This window comes from Littorina saxatilis, unplaced genomic scaffold (genome assembly GCF_037325665.1).
Source record: "Littorina saxatilis isolate snail1 unplaced genomic scaffold, US_GU_Lsax_2.0 scaffold_142, whole genome shotgun sequence".
Lineage (NCBI taxonomy): Eukaryota > Metazoa > Mollusca > Gastropoda > Littorinimorpha > Littorinidae > Littorina > Littorina saxatilis.
The window spans coordinates 242,163-254,662 of record NW_027128835.1 but is presented as its reverse complement, the minus strand read 5'-3'; the positions used below and the strand labels follow the sequence as shown (position 1 = coordinate 254,662).

The 12,500-nt window shown below is 39.8% G+C and overlaps 1 protein-coding gene and 1 long non-coding RNA gene across 2 annotated transcripts in view; both read right to left on the bottom strand.

The window, feature by feature from the left end:
- Window positions 1-1,750, bottom strand: part of LOC138957159 (uncharacterized) — a 3,176-nt gene extending 1,426 nt beyond the window's left edge. Inside the window, exons 1-3 of the long non-coding RNA XR_011452948.1 lie at window positions 1,636-1,750; window positions 716-883; window positions 1-21 (exon numbers count right to left, since the gene is read on the bottom strand). The exon at window positions 1-21 is cut by the window's left edge and continues 1,426 nt beyond it. This is a non-coding gene — a long non-coding RNA (uncharacterized lncRNA). The remainder of the gene's footprint in view (window positions 22-715; window positions 884-1,635) is intronic.
- A 4,117-nt stretch (window positions 1,751-5,867) lies between these two features.
- LOC138957157 (hexokinase type 2-like) lies at window positions 5,868-11,931 on the bottom strand (the record flags this gene model as incomplete). The annotated part of the gene is given in 6 exon segments (XM_070328317.1): window positions 5,868-7,263; window positions 8,044-8,180; window positions 9,407-9,546; window positions 10,002-10,160; window positions 11,372-11,484; window positions 11,766-11,931. Coding segments are annotated over 6 exon segments (835 nt in total), but the record flags the coding sequence as incomplete, so codon positions are not given.
- Between the last annotated feature and the right edge of the window lie 569 nt (window positions 11,932-12,500).

The window sequence follows — 12,500 nt, the reverse complement described above, 5'->3', positions numbered from 1 at the left end:
GCAGGCTGTCGTCTGATTTACCTGATATGAGTGAATTGTAACGTTACGTATACATGCTCACACAACTGTAGTAAAGCTATGTGAAATTAATGGATCTTGAGCCAAATAATCATGCACATACTGACCGGCTTTCAAGTTGATGCTTAACCAAATTAACACACACAAAGCCAAAAATCTACACTCATTCATACACGTTCACTTAAATGTCCGAGTATATGCACTACACACATTGCTCTCGTGTAAGACATCTTAGGGTAAACTAAACGTGTCTTCCAATTCCTAAATGTCACAATATTAATTACTGCTAAGATATGGAATGTCATTTTTATGAAGGGTTGTTGACACAATATGCAAAATATGCAAACTGAAGCTTGTTTAGTGCATGTCAGTAGAAATGCGTTATTGTAAGCCGATCGTCCTGACAGAACAGCAAATGAAAACAATACCGATTTCCAATATGATCTGTATGTCTGAAAATCAAATCAAGAACAACAGTCTGTGTGTTTGTTTTATCATTGAGAAACATGTTTGTGTTTGTGTTTGTGTTGATTGTTGTGTATCAATGCAAAGTCCAGATCATCATTCAAGTTGTTAGTTTCTATTCGACACAAACAGAGTTTCTGTCACCTGTATCAAACCAACAACCGAAGCTATAATTATATACATCCTTTCATCATGAGTATGTGTGTATTGTGTACGTGAAAAGTGTTCATACTCAGGTCAGTGTCATCGGGAATTTCATCGTATTCGTGTCCCTGTGCACTGGCAAAGGAATCGCTGTCACGCAGTCCAGCAGCCTGAGCATGGAACATCACGACGTCTGCCACTGCACGTCTGAAGTTGTGGGGGGCAGGAGGTGGTGGGGGCAGTCTTCGTGATCTGCCTGGCAAGGGAGAACAAACGAAGCATTTGTTTTTTATTGTTTCGCAATATACGAAGGCATAGAGTGAGATTTGTTTTCCCAGGTCTGTCTATACAGAGCATAATTATCTCACAAACTACCGCCCGTATTCCACACACAAGCACCCAACGCACATATACATACACGCACACATACGCAATCGCGCACACACATACATATTTTTGTATTAACGGGCACATGCAGATTTACATGCCCGCTTATGTGGGTTGACATGTTAACAAGTTAGCAAGTAGATTAATTGTTTTTCTGTTTTCAACATCCGATGTGGTAAGTTCTGGATCGACGCAAGTTAGTTTCCTTTCTCAGCTGATAGGGTTGTCCCTATAGTTGAAAACAATGTATATACAGGTTTACCACTGTAAAACAGGCGGTTCATGAAAAGTACATATCTTTTACATAGTTGTAGTCAAATTTACTTTCAAAAGTTAAACACGTCCCGGACGTGATCGCAGGAATGGTACATCAACTATAAGGTGTTGTCACATCTGACATTTATTTGGTGACAGTGTTTAGTCCACTTGGAAAGACTGTTTGTAGCTTTCTGATCCAAAATATGTATTTGCATCTGTATATATATACAGACAGACAAGACAGACAGACAAACCGACCGACCGACCGACCGACCGACCGACAGACAAACAGACAGACAGACAGACAGACAAGACAGACAGACCGAGAAATAAACATAGAGAAATACAGTTATCAATGCGTACCTCTTTTCCAAAACAGAACTCCGACGAATACAGCAAGGATAGTAAGCACAAGCAGGACAAATCCAATAACACCGCCCATTATATAAATAACGGTTTGGGGTGGCGAAGGAGTGGTCGTGGGTGTCTGAGCTGCGGGAATTGAAACATCAGAAACAATGTCAATCAGTGTGTCAACCCATGTATTTCAGAAGACACAAATCAACCGATGAATAAATCAAGAAATACCAATATCATTACATCCATAGTAGTCCAATTAATATATTTGTTTTACTTTTGTTGTATATGTTCTGTATTTCTGTAATACAGTAATTACTTGAATTTAAGGACTCAACGGACATATATGTACGATCATTGCTGCATTCATCAAATGTATTTATTTATTTATTGTTCTTGCAAACAATTTAAGAAGTAAACAAATTACTTTTCAAACCCCCAGTCAACTAGTTAGACAGGCAAGCAATGTCAGGTTAATCAACTAATTAATCACGTAATCAGCCAATCACGCAAGTAAATAACGGATGGACGAATTATTTGTCATTCTTCTTCGTCAAAGCTGTCTACTTCCATGACAGCCATGAACACCATGCCTGGCTCACTTGCGCACGAGAGTTGCATCTGTTGTCCTTGATGCTGATTATGCATGCTGGGCGTGACCATGTGTGTGTGTGTATGTGTGTGTGTGTGTGTATATGTGTATGTGTGTGTATGTGTGTGTGTGTGTGTGTGTGTGTGTGTGTGTGTGTGTGTGTGTGTGTAATTATTTGTTATGTTTGCTAACAATTTAACAAGTAAGCAAGTTGCCATCCAAACACCAAAATAACCAGTCATACAAGCAAGTTATGTCAGGTTAACCAACAAATTAATCATGCAATCAGCCAATCACCTAAATGAATAACTGATGATCGAAGCATTCGTATCTACCTGGATTTGTTGATTCAATTTTTGGATCATCAGTTGTGGTAGACGCGACCCTTTGTCCTGTTGAACTGTCTCCTTCTGCAGGCAAGCTGTGACTTGTCTCTTGCATCCCTGTTTCCAAAGAACATGATAAACATTAGGCATGCCAAATGTACAGGCATCCAACTTTGAATTACTGAACCTGTCCATAACGTGTGAGTCATGCACTCATCTATGAACTAGTATTGATTAGTGTTACTCATTGGGGCCCGGTAGCTGAGTTGGTAAAGTACTGGACTTGTGATCCTAAGGTCACGGGTTCCAATCCGGGCCAGGACGGACACGGGTCAACTTTATGTGCAGACTCAGAGACGGTATCCATGTTCCACCCTCGTGTATTCATTGTGTCACAAAAAGGCCTAGGTCATTCTGCCATAAGTGCAGGTGGCTGATTACACCTAAACACGCACACACCTGGGTAGCGCGACTCTGTTGCTGCCAGATTTCCACTGGGAGGAAGCGACCCGAATTTCCCAGCGATGGGACAGTAAATAAATAAGTTATGAAACTAAACAAAAAAGAATGAACAATAGATCTTAATTTCATTACGGAATTATATGGTGTGCCTTATAATATGCGTGTGTGCCTGGGCGTGTGCGTTTGTGTGTGTGTGTGTGAGCGTGTATAACTATACAAATGGGGAAGAAATCTTTACACACTTGGTAACAAATGGGGAATTTGAAAAAATGGGGAAGCCAAAAAATTCCCCATTTTTTTCAACTATATTTTGCCTCAATTTGACGGAAAGAATGTCATAACAATGTTCAAAATGACACTCTTTCCGTAAAAAAAAAATATAAAAAAAAAATATTTACGGAAAGAATGTCATAATAATGTTCAAAATGACATTCTTTCCGTCCCCTATAGGCGACGAAATAGGTCAACTTTTTTGCCTTTTTTAGTGTAAAATTCGTCGATGCCGGACCGAGTACTGCACTCAGTGCCGTTGTAGTGCAAGTGCACTAGAAAGGCACTGCGCCCAGTGCCGTTGTAGTGCAAGTGCACTACAAACGCACTATCCGTTGTGTGAATGTGCGTATTAGGAAATTCCCCATTTGTGGGTTTATACACGTATGTGTGTGTGTGTATGTGTGTGTGTGTGTATGTGTGTGTGTGTGCGTGTGTGCGTGTGCGTGTGCGTGTATGTGTTTGTGTGTGTGTGCGTGTGTGTGTATGTGTTTGTGTGTGTGTGTATGTGCGTGTGTGTGTGTGTGTGTGTGTGTGTGTGTGTGTGTGTGTGTGTGTGTGTGGCCGTGGGTGTGTGTGTGTGTGTGGGTGGGTGTGGGTGTGTATGTGTGTGAACGTATTCGTAAAGGACAGAGTGCAAAGTAACTTACCATCCACAGGACACCGTAGTGTAATGTTGTCTCGAAAGATTTCCTGATTGTTCAAAATGCCTACAATTAACCATTCTTCTTCGTCAAAGCTGTCTACTTCCATTGTGACCATGAACACCCTGCCTGGTTCACTGGTGCACGAGCAACCCACTCGAGAGTTGCATACTGTGTCATTGATGCTGATTATGCATGCAGGGGGTGACCGTGTTGATTTCCCTCTCAGCGTTTTCAAGACGATCTCGGAGTTCTTCTGTTCACCGCACGGAGTAACAACGTAGGTCAGATTCACTGTGAATACGTCATCGCCAGCTACAGATGAGTTGACTGCCTGGAAAGATGGACCTATACGAGACAAATCAGGAAGCTATATTAATGTCCGTTAAGTATCAGTCCGTTTCTTTTCTTATCAGGAATGCAGGAGTCGAGTTTACAGACTTAAGTCCAGGATACAGTGCATTGAGGGTACATTTTTATCCCCGACTAATGTCCTCAAATTGACTCATGCAAATAGTTCCAAAGCAACAACCTCCACTGTTTGTACATTACATCAACACCTGACTGTTCACCTGTGTCATAGTTATCAGTGCCTGCCATTACGTACTTCATGTTTATGGATGCTTTTTGCGACTATAAATGGTTGTAACTGTTGTCTACATGAACGAATACACATTATGTAACCAAACATGTGTGTGCTATAACTCCCGAGGCGTTGTATGTATTACTACCAAACATTTGTCTAATATGTTCTTGTCACCTTGCGAAAATCACATTCTAAGATCAGGTCACAAGTATATTATTCGGTCGTTTAGTTTTTAGGTTGAAGAACCAGCGCATGTTAAAACACGCTTTATATCCAATAGTAATGTGTGAAAAGAAAGAAAACAAACACTTTTCTGAATCACACTGTTGGTAATGAGTTTGCTGTTAAACAGAGAAAGGTTGGCAGTTTGTATTGTCAATAGTTTCACGAACTTTGATTCCGAACTTGTAAATAAACATCAATCACGGCAATAATGGCATGAACAGAAAATACCACCCACAATACAAAAAAACACATCAAGATGTGTACACGATTATGAGATAAGAATAGTGTTTGCCTACTTGATAATATTACCTCCAAAAGATACAATATTGCAATAAATACAAAGACCAAACCATACTGTACTGTTTGACGAAGACGATACGATTAACAAAGCACAAAGTGTCGACCACTGGGGTTGCCCTCAGGCACAAAACACACAAGAAAGAAGAAGACAGACGACAGAAGAGAAAGAACATCGTCTACAGATTAACGATTCACATTTTACGACTCACATACCATAACAAACTGACAGATGAGGAAGGGAGGCTACTTCAAGATAAAAACAAATGTAAACAAAGGGAAGGATCAAACGAAACACACATTTCTTTTTCAAGATAGCCTACAAGGCAGGACATTACTTTTCACTCATTAAGTCTCTAAGCAAATCACATTATTCTATCAGTAGACACTCACAGCTGTCATCCGCTTTATTGACGTCAAGAGTAATGATGACCAAGAGGACGATTGGAAGATTCCAGAGTAGCAACCTCATCCTCAAGGATAATCGGAATCAGGGGCATTCAAACCTGCACCATATTACATCTCAAAAGGCTGTATCTCTGACATGCCTATGTGGTGTGTTTTTGCACGTAAGCTATCAAAGCAAAAGCGTATGTGACACTGTCATATATCATGGCAAGATCAAATCAGCTCCCGGAAACAAATGTTTTTATTTCCTTGTGAGTGTTACTGGTCTAACCTCTACAAAACACACACACACACACACACACACACACACACACACACACACACACACACACGCACACACACACACGCACACACACACATACACACACACACAGACACCACACATTAACTCATAAACTGAACACGACTTCTTAAATATTTGAAACTTCAAGTATAGTTTGTATTTTTCTGAAGAAAAAACAATATTTCAATGGACCCCGCTGACGGAAATTAAAAGACCTTGATAAAACACATTTGCTTAATACAAAAGCAACACATCTTCACAATGCAACCAAGTACACAATAATGCAAGCAACAGCTCAGCACACATAACCACAGATCTCAACCTCTGTCGTCACTCGTGTAAATCCTTTTCTTAAAATCGATCATTCCTATCAACACATCATACCGTCGCTTATGTGCCCAACAAAGCAGTTGCATTATTATTGTAGCGCGCACACGCGCAGACACACACACCCACGCCCTCGCACGCTCATGGGCAAGCGTGTACGCACTACTTGCAGACTAATATGTTGGGTTTTTGTTAATACTACACAAGTTATAATAGTTGGGTATACTTTTGCAAGCGACTGAAAAGCATGTGTCATGTAATATGTAATTCAAAACATCCTAACAAAAACACACTCACACCCACACCCACACCCACACACACATACACAACACACACACACACACACACACACACACACACAGACACACACACACACACACACACACACTTCCCTTGCTTTGTACTTGATATATTGAATCAGTCTAATGAACAAATTACAATTACGGCATTTGATTGTTATGGTGTGCACGATGTTGTGTTCATTCTCTAGCACTAAAACCCTTGTCCTAGATTGGGTCAATATTTTCAGTTGCCATTTGAATTAAGAGAATTGTGTTATGCAACCATAAAACAAATGGATTACTTTCATGTGTTGTGTCCGGGTGTTTTACTGGCTGTAAATGTGCACGCACAGGAAAGCCTGTACGTATATAAGGTAGATAGAATCTCTGAAAATAGAAATGTGTACACAATGTCATAAATTCCCACCAAGCGACCAAATATCGCCATTTACAACGCGGAAGTGGCGATTCACATTACGTTATAAACGCCGAGATAAATGCGTGGGTATGGGATTGGGGGATGGAGGAGGGGGGGGGGGGTAGGGAATGGGGGGTGGGTGGTCTTTTTGCCTATGGTAGTTAAGTTTTGCAGTTTCAAACCTCACTGGTGTGAAAATTATACTTATAGAAGTACAAATAATTCTTACTGAACACATATTCAGTATTTAAAACAAAGTATGTTAATATCTATGCCAGGAATGTTCCAGTTCATTATGAAAAAATGCAAATACTACTGCTCGGAGAATGAGTTCAAGTGTCGTCGCAACACATATAGTTCACAAATCAGTAGTTGCACCAAGCTAGCTGAGCACGTCAAACTTGTATTCGAGTTCTGCCATTAGGGGTGATGCAAGGGTTGTGAGGAGACTTTGGCACCTTTGCTGCAAGTGCTGCTCCAATGACACTTCCATAATACGATGATATGAACTTGACCTGAAACATTCAAATGCGATTTGGAGTATACAGTGTGATAAGGTTCCAGCAACTAACAAAATAAGTCAAACCAATCAATAACAACAATAATAAAATAAGTTCTGAACCTGTGTACTTCTTCGAAAACTAATTTGCTTTAAAACACGGAAATAAATGATTGTCTAACGGCCCATGAAAAGTGTACAAGAGACATATTATACAGGGTGACCCCCTACAATGCGTACATTAATATATGCATATGCATGCTCATAACAACACGTTTCAAATGTGTAGGTTACGTGGTCTGATTGTGTTGCTCTTTCGAAACAAATATCCGAACTCAGGGGTCGACTGAACACTAGGAGTGTTGACATTGAGCTGTAGCCACACTCGCCCTAATCAAAGCCTCCATATTGACTGTAATTGCTTTGTTCAGGTCACCGATGATTTGGGGTGTTTGTGTATAACTGAACCTTCAGATATTCCAAAAGGTAAAAGTCTGGAAGGTTTAAATCGGGAGAGACTTCATTGGCACTGCTCAATGTCAAACCTCCCATTGTTAAGTCGATCATCGAATGTATATTTGTTTCTTTCTAAAGAGCACACAAGTCAGACCCATTGGCCTACGCAAGTGTTGATATGATCATGCATAAGCTGACATTGAATTTACACTTACTATGAAGTAATTCGTTAAACATACGTAGAAGTTATTAGCATATTTATGGGTGGCATTTGTTGGGGGGGTTATCCTGTATATCGCTCTCGTCAACGCATTCTCGATTTTGTTTACAGTTTATTTACCTCTGCACCAGACTTGACAAGTTGCCGAGTATGATCGAGTAGATGTCCCAGGAAATCGGGATGATAGCGGTTCAGAGCTCCGTCAACAGCTACCGTGACATCGGTAGAGTTCATACGGTTGATGAGTACGGCCAAACCTTAATGATAAGAGAACCACAATATCAGTTAGTTGTTGTTGTTGTTGACATTCATACGTATCAAAAGACAATGCACACGTATGCAGAGAGTATGTCGTAACTGTAGTAGGTTGAAATGCCTATATGAGACACATGAACATTGTTAATTCTGGTAAAACAATACATATTTAGGACAACTGTTGCTCTCTTCTCTCTAATGATCAATGTAATGTGTTGCAAACGGGTTGAACAGGCGACCACAAAAGTTAACTTTATCACACACATACACACACACACACACACACACACACACACACACACACACACACACACACACACACACACACACACACACACACACGCACGCACGCACGCACACACACACACACACACACACAATTCTAAATCATATGTTTGCACTATATACTGGCATCACAGCATGTTTGGTGGGTTGTTGACAGACCAGCAGTTTGGTCTGTCGGAGGGGAGCATATCGTCTTTGATTCAGCTTTATCGACCGAGGCCAAAGGGTGAGGTCAATACAGATAAAACAGAAAGCGATATTCTCCTGTCGATTTTGGGGAAACGGAAATGAAAAGAGGTGAAGAAACGACTGTTTCTATTGGGTGTGCTTTTGATTATCGATGTGTAATCTTCTTCGCGCACACATGGAAACCGGTGATTTGTTACCTACATCCGTTGTTTTGTTGTTACCCAACTAGCTTTGAGTGAAAATTATGACACAAATCAAAGCATAAAGCCCTGCATTTTAACGATTAGCAGCTTCCGATAGTGTTCTCTAGTTTCTTTGCAAAAAACATCATCTGAACGCAAACTATAGCGTGATCAAATACATTTGGGGGAACGCCGATGAAAATGTTACAATAATCTCCCTTTACCTGAACGATTCTGCTTAGTGAAACACCAGGTGTAAGCAGTATCATCATGTGTAAGACCAGTTGCCTGTGAAGGTATGTCCTTCGATGTATTTGTGCTTGTGCGTGAGTTCGTATGGCTACCAGTGTCATAGTATAGTGGAATTAAAAACAAAAACAATTCATATCGATCCATATATTGTGCTGTTTGCATTTTGGACCACACATTGCCAACATTCTTCAAATAGACAAAGTAAGCAGATGCGAAACATCAATGTCCCTCTATCTGGTAAACTTACTCTTTCTGAGTTGAGACATTGAATAGTTTACTGACCGACTCGCTATCACCATACATGCGTGTCTGTGACGTACCTGCGGCAGCTAGCTGGGCTGCTCGTTTGAGGACAGTGTGAACCACATAGCTGACGATCGTGCAGTCGTCTATCGTGTAGTGTTCTACCTGAAGCTGCCTCAGTACATAGTCTGTGAGTAGGTAGTGTTCACTTTTGTCGCTTCAAGAAAAACAGGTTAACAAGCTTGATCATTTACAGATGAGTTTAAGAAAACAGCAAGTACATAAGAACCTATCCGAATGACATCAGATGAACTGCTTAGTTATCTATCTATAAATGTGTTTTTACTTTAAACGTTTAAATTTATCAATGACCAAAAGTGTACAATATATTTGCTTTTATAATGGAGACCACCAACAAATCTACCATGAAACTGACCAAGTTCAGGAAATAAACGTCTACAATTATTTCCTGCATTGTAGATGATTCAACCTACATTTCGAAAGGCATACAGCCGCTTCAACAATTGTTAGTTGGTGAACACAGCCAACAAAAAAACCCTTCGCGCAAAGTCAGAGTAGGAAAAGGTAACTAACTTTTCGAAGCAATATTATACACATATGGGAGGAAGATATCAACACACTCATAATGTGCGTATTGCATACTTTTCTGACCTTTCTATGAGCGAGACAAAATCCGCAGTAAAACACTCTTTTTTGTTCAAGACAGATCTGTTCTCAGTAGAACTAAAAAGCAGGCCTTTTTGTTCCAGTTGCATCAGCACCAGTCTCACGATCTCTGCAATGTATGTCATGCTGACCATTTTCTCCAAGCTGAAAAATACAAGACGGCGATTCATTGCATACCACGGCTGGATCCTGGTTTCTAAAAGCACAACCCCCGAACCACCCCCTCCCCCCGCTTACACTACAATAGTATATTTCTTCTCAAGGACAGACCATACATACCCCCTTCAATATCTAAATGTCAACTACCTGCCCACACCCCCACAACCCCCATCTCCCTGCACAACCCATCTGCCAGCCCATGTACCCATGCCTCATTTCGAAAGCCCTTTCCCTCTCATAAAATAGGTCCAGCCCAGTATAATCGCCATGATTATGCTTCTTAATTTACAAAGTGCATCGCGTGTTGTGGAGGTCATTCTAAAGTTCCGGCTTTCTTATAACACCTTCACACAAAACTAAAACATATAACGGTTTGCTTTCAGGATGACTAAGATCTGTCCTTCTTAAGAAAATAAATATTGATGAATTATAATAAACAGTCTTTGAAAAGCCTATCATTCAAAATAATATGTAGTATACATGTGCAAATACAATTGCTGAAAGCGCATTGCTTTGATGATTATGACATGTTGACTTGCTATTGTGTATTTCGTTTGTGTTTTGAAAACAGGCTTTTTTGAATCTCAAATGACAGTTTTACCCAATACATGTTAATGCCACTACTACTTGCTTATTTGCTACAGCTGCATTATATATCTCTGTAGTAGGCATGACTACAACTGAACCAAAATTGTTTAGTGAATTGAAATATCTTAAATTTAATTTTCTAAGACATAAGTCATGGTAAACGCCGACATGTGGGGCAATAAAGGTTTAAGCATTTACCATATTTATTTATAGTGTATGCGTATTATCAGCACAAATATGCAAGTGTAAACGTACACACGTCGGCAGTGAAGAAGCTTAGTAACATCACTAAACAACAATTCTCATAAAAGCATTTGGTACACAGTTATGGGCAGCATAATGTTAGCTGTGCACATCTTTATTGCTGGAACCCTACAGTGTGACATCAACTAATTGATACTTTCTAAGTATTCCACCTGAATAGAAAGCGTTGACTTAAATTTGACGATAGTATATTTTGATATGCTGGAGAGAAAACAACAACAGGAAAACATACAGTTTGCGGGTGTAAGTAAATAACCAAAGTAACATTGGCTACGTGGACATATGTTCCCAATACAATAGTTGTCCACGCATGTGCAACGTTTATCTCAAACATGTCTTCTCACATTTGTCTCTTTGGATTGATGGACTGATGATCGAGATCTTTGTCGTACTCATTCAAAATCTCCTGAAGGCAACCGTTGTCTCCTAAAGCGCCTAAAACTGAATTGATGAATACCTGAAATATAAAATAAATCACAATCAACAATAAATACACACTGCATGCTTCAAACAATCGCTCACATTCGAATCTTCAAATAGCTGAATGCTGTAATCATGTCAAATACAACAACATAATGCAAAACGTTATAGTGCAAGATAACAAAATCCAGTTCAATACAATGTAACACAACACTGTCATAAAGAGAGCAATGCTATTCAATCCAGTTCATTGTCTACAACATAAGACGCAAAGACAATATTATCACTTGTATTTTGCAAGCATTGTTTGTCACTTACATTATTGTCTTCGGTTGTAGTGGTTTCACAGGAGCGGCTTTCTTTGACATAACACGCATGAAAGCTGTCAGCCAACGAAACAGCAATCCGACACTTCGGGTGCTTACGGATGGATGAAAGCAGCGTTCCAGCAGCATCGTTGAGGATGACAGTAATGTCCAAGCGGCTTGTCTATTAACGACAAATCAACAACGAATACTGAAATGACGCAAAATGAAATAATGTATATAAACACACAGTAATACTAGACGCATGTCTCGTTGTCAACTTTATAATCAATCTTGGTGTTCATACAAAAAAAGAAAATGCAATGCTCAGCATTGTATTAAAAACAGAAAGTACAGTGTTCATGAGAAGAGGGGAAGAAAGTAACGATAATCATCTGCTCTGGAGTGTATTTGTCTATGGACCTGCAGTTATCTACAGCAAATAAGATACCATTGCTTGTTGACTTCCCATCTTCAAGTTGATTTTCTAATAATACATCACCCCCCCCCCCCCCCAAATAAAAAAATAAAAATACAAACAAATAAACATTAAATGGTTATACTACATCACTTTCGACCTGTGATGTGATGTAGTTTACTTGCATGTTATTAATGGTTTGATCATTGAGCAAAACATCTGTTTATCATACGCAGTTGTCTTTCGGAAACAACGTAGTTTGTATCCATGTTCTCCTTGATGTGTAGTCTAAATGAGAGAGAGAGAGAGAGAGAGAGAGAGAGAGAGAGA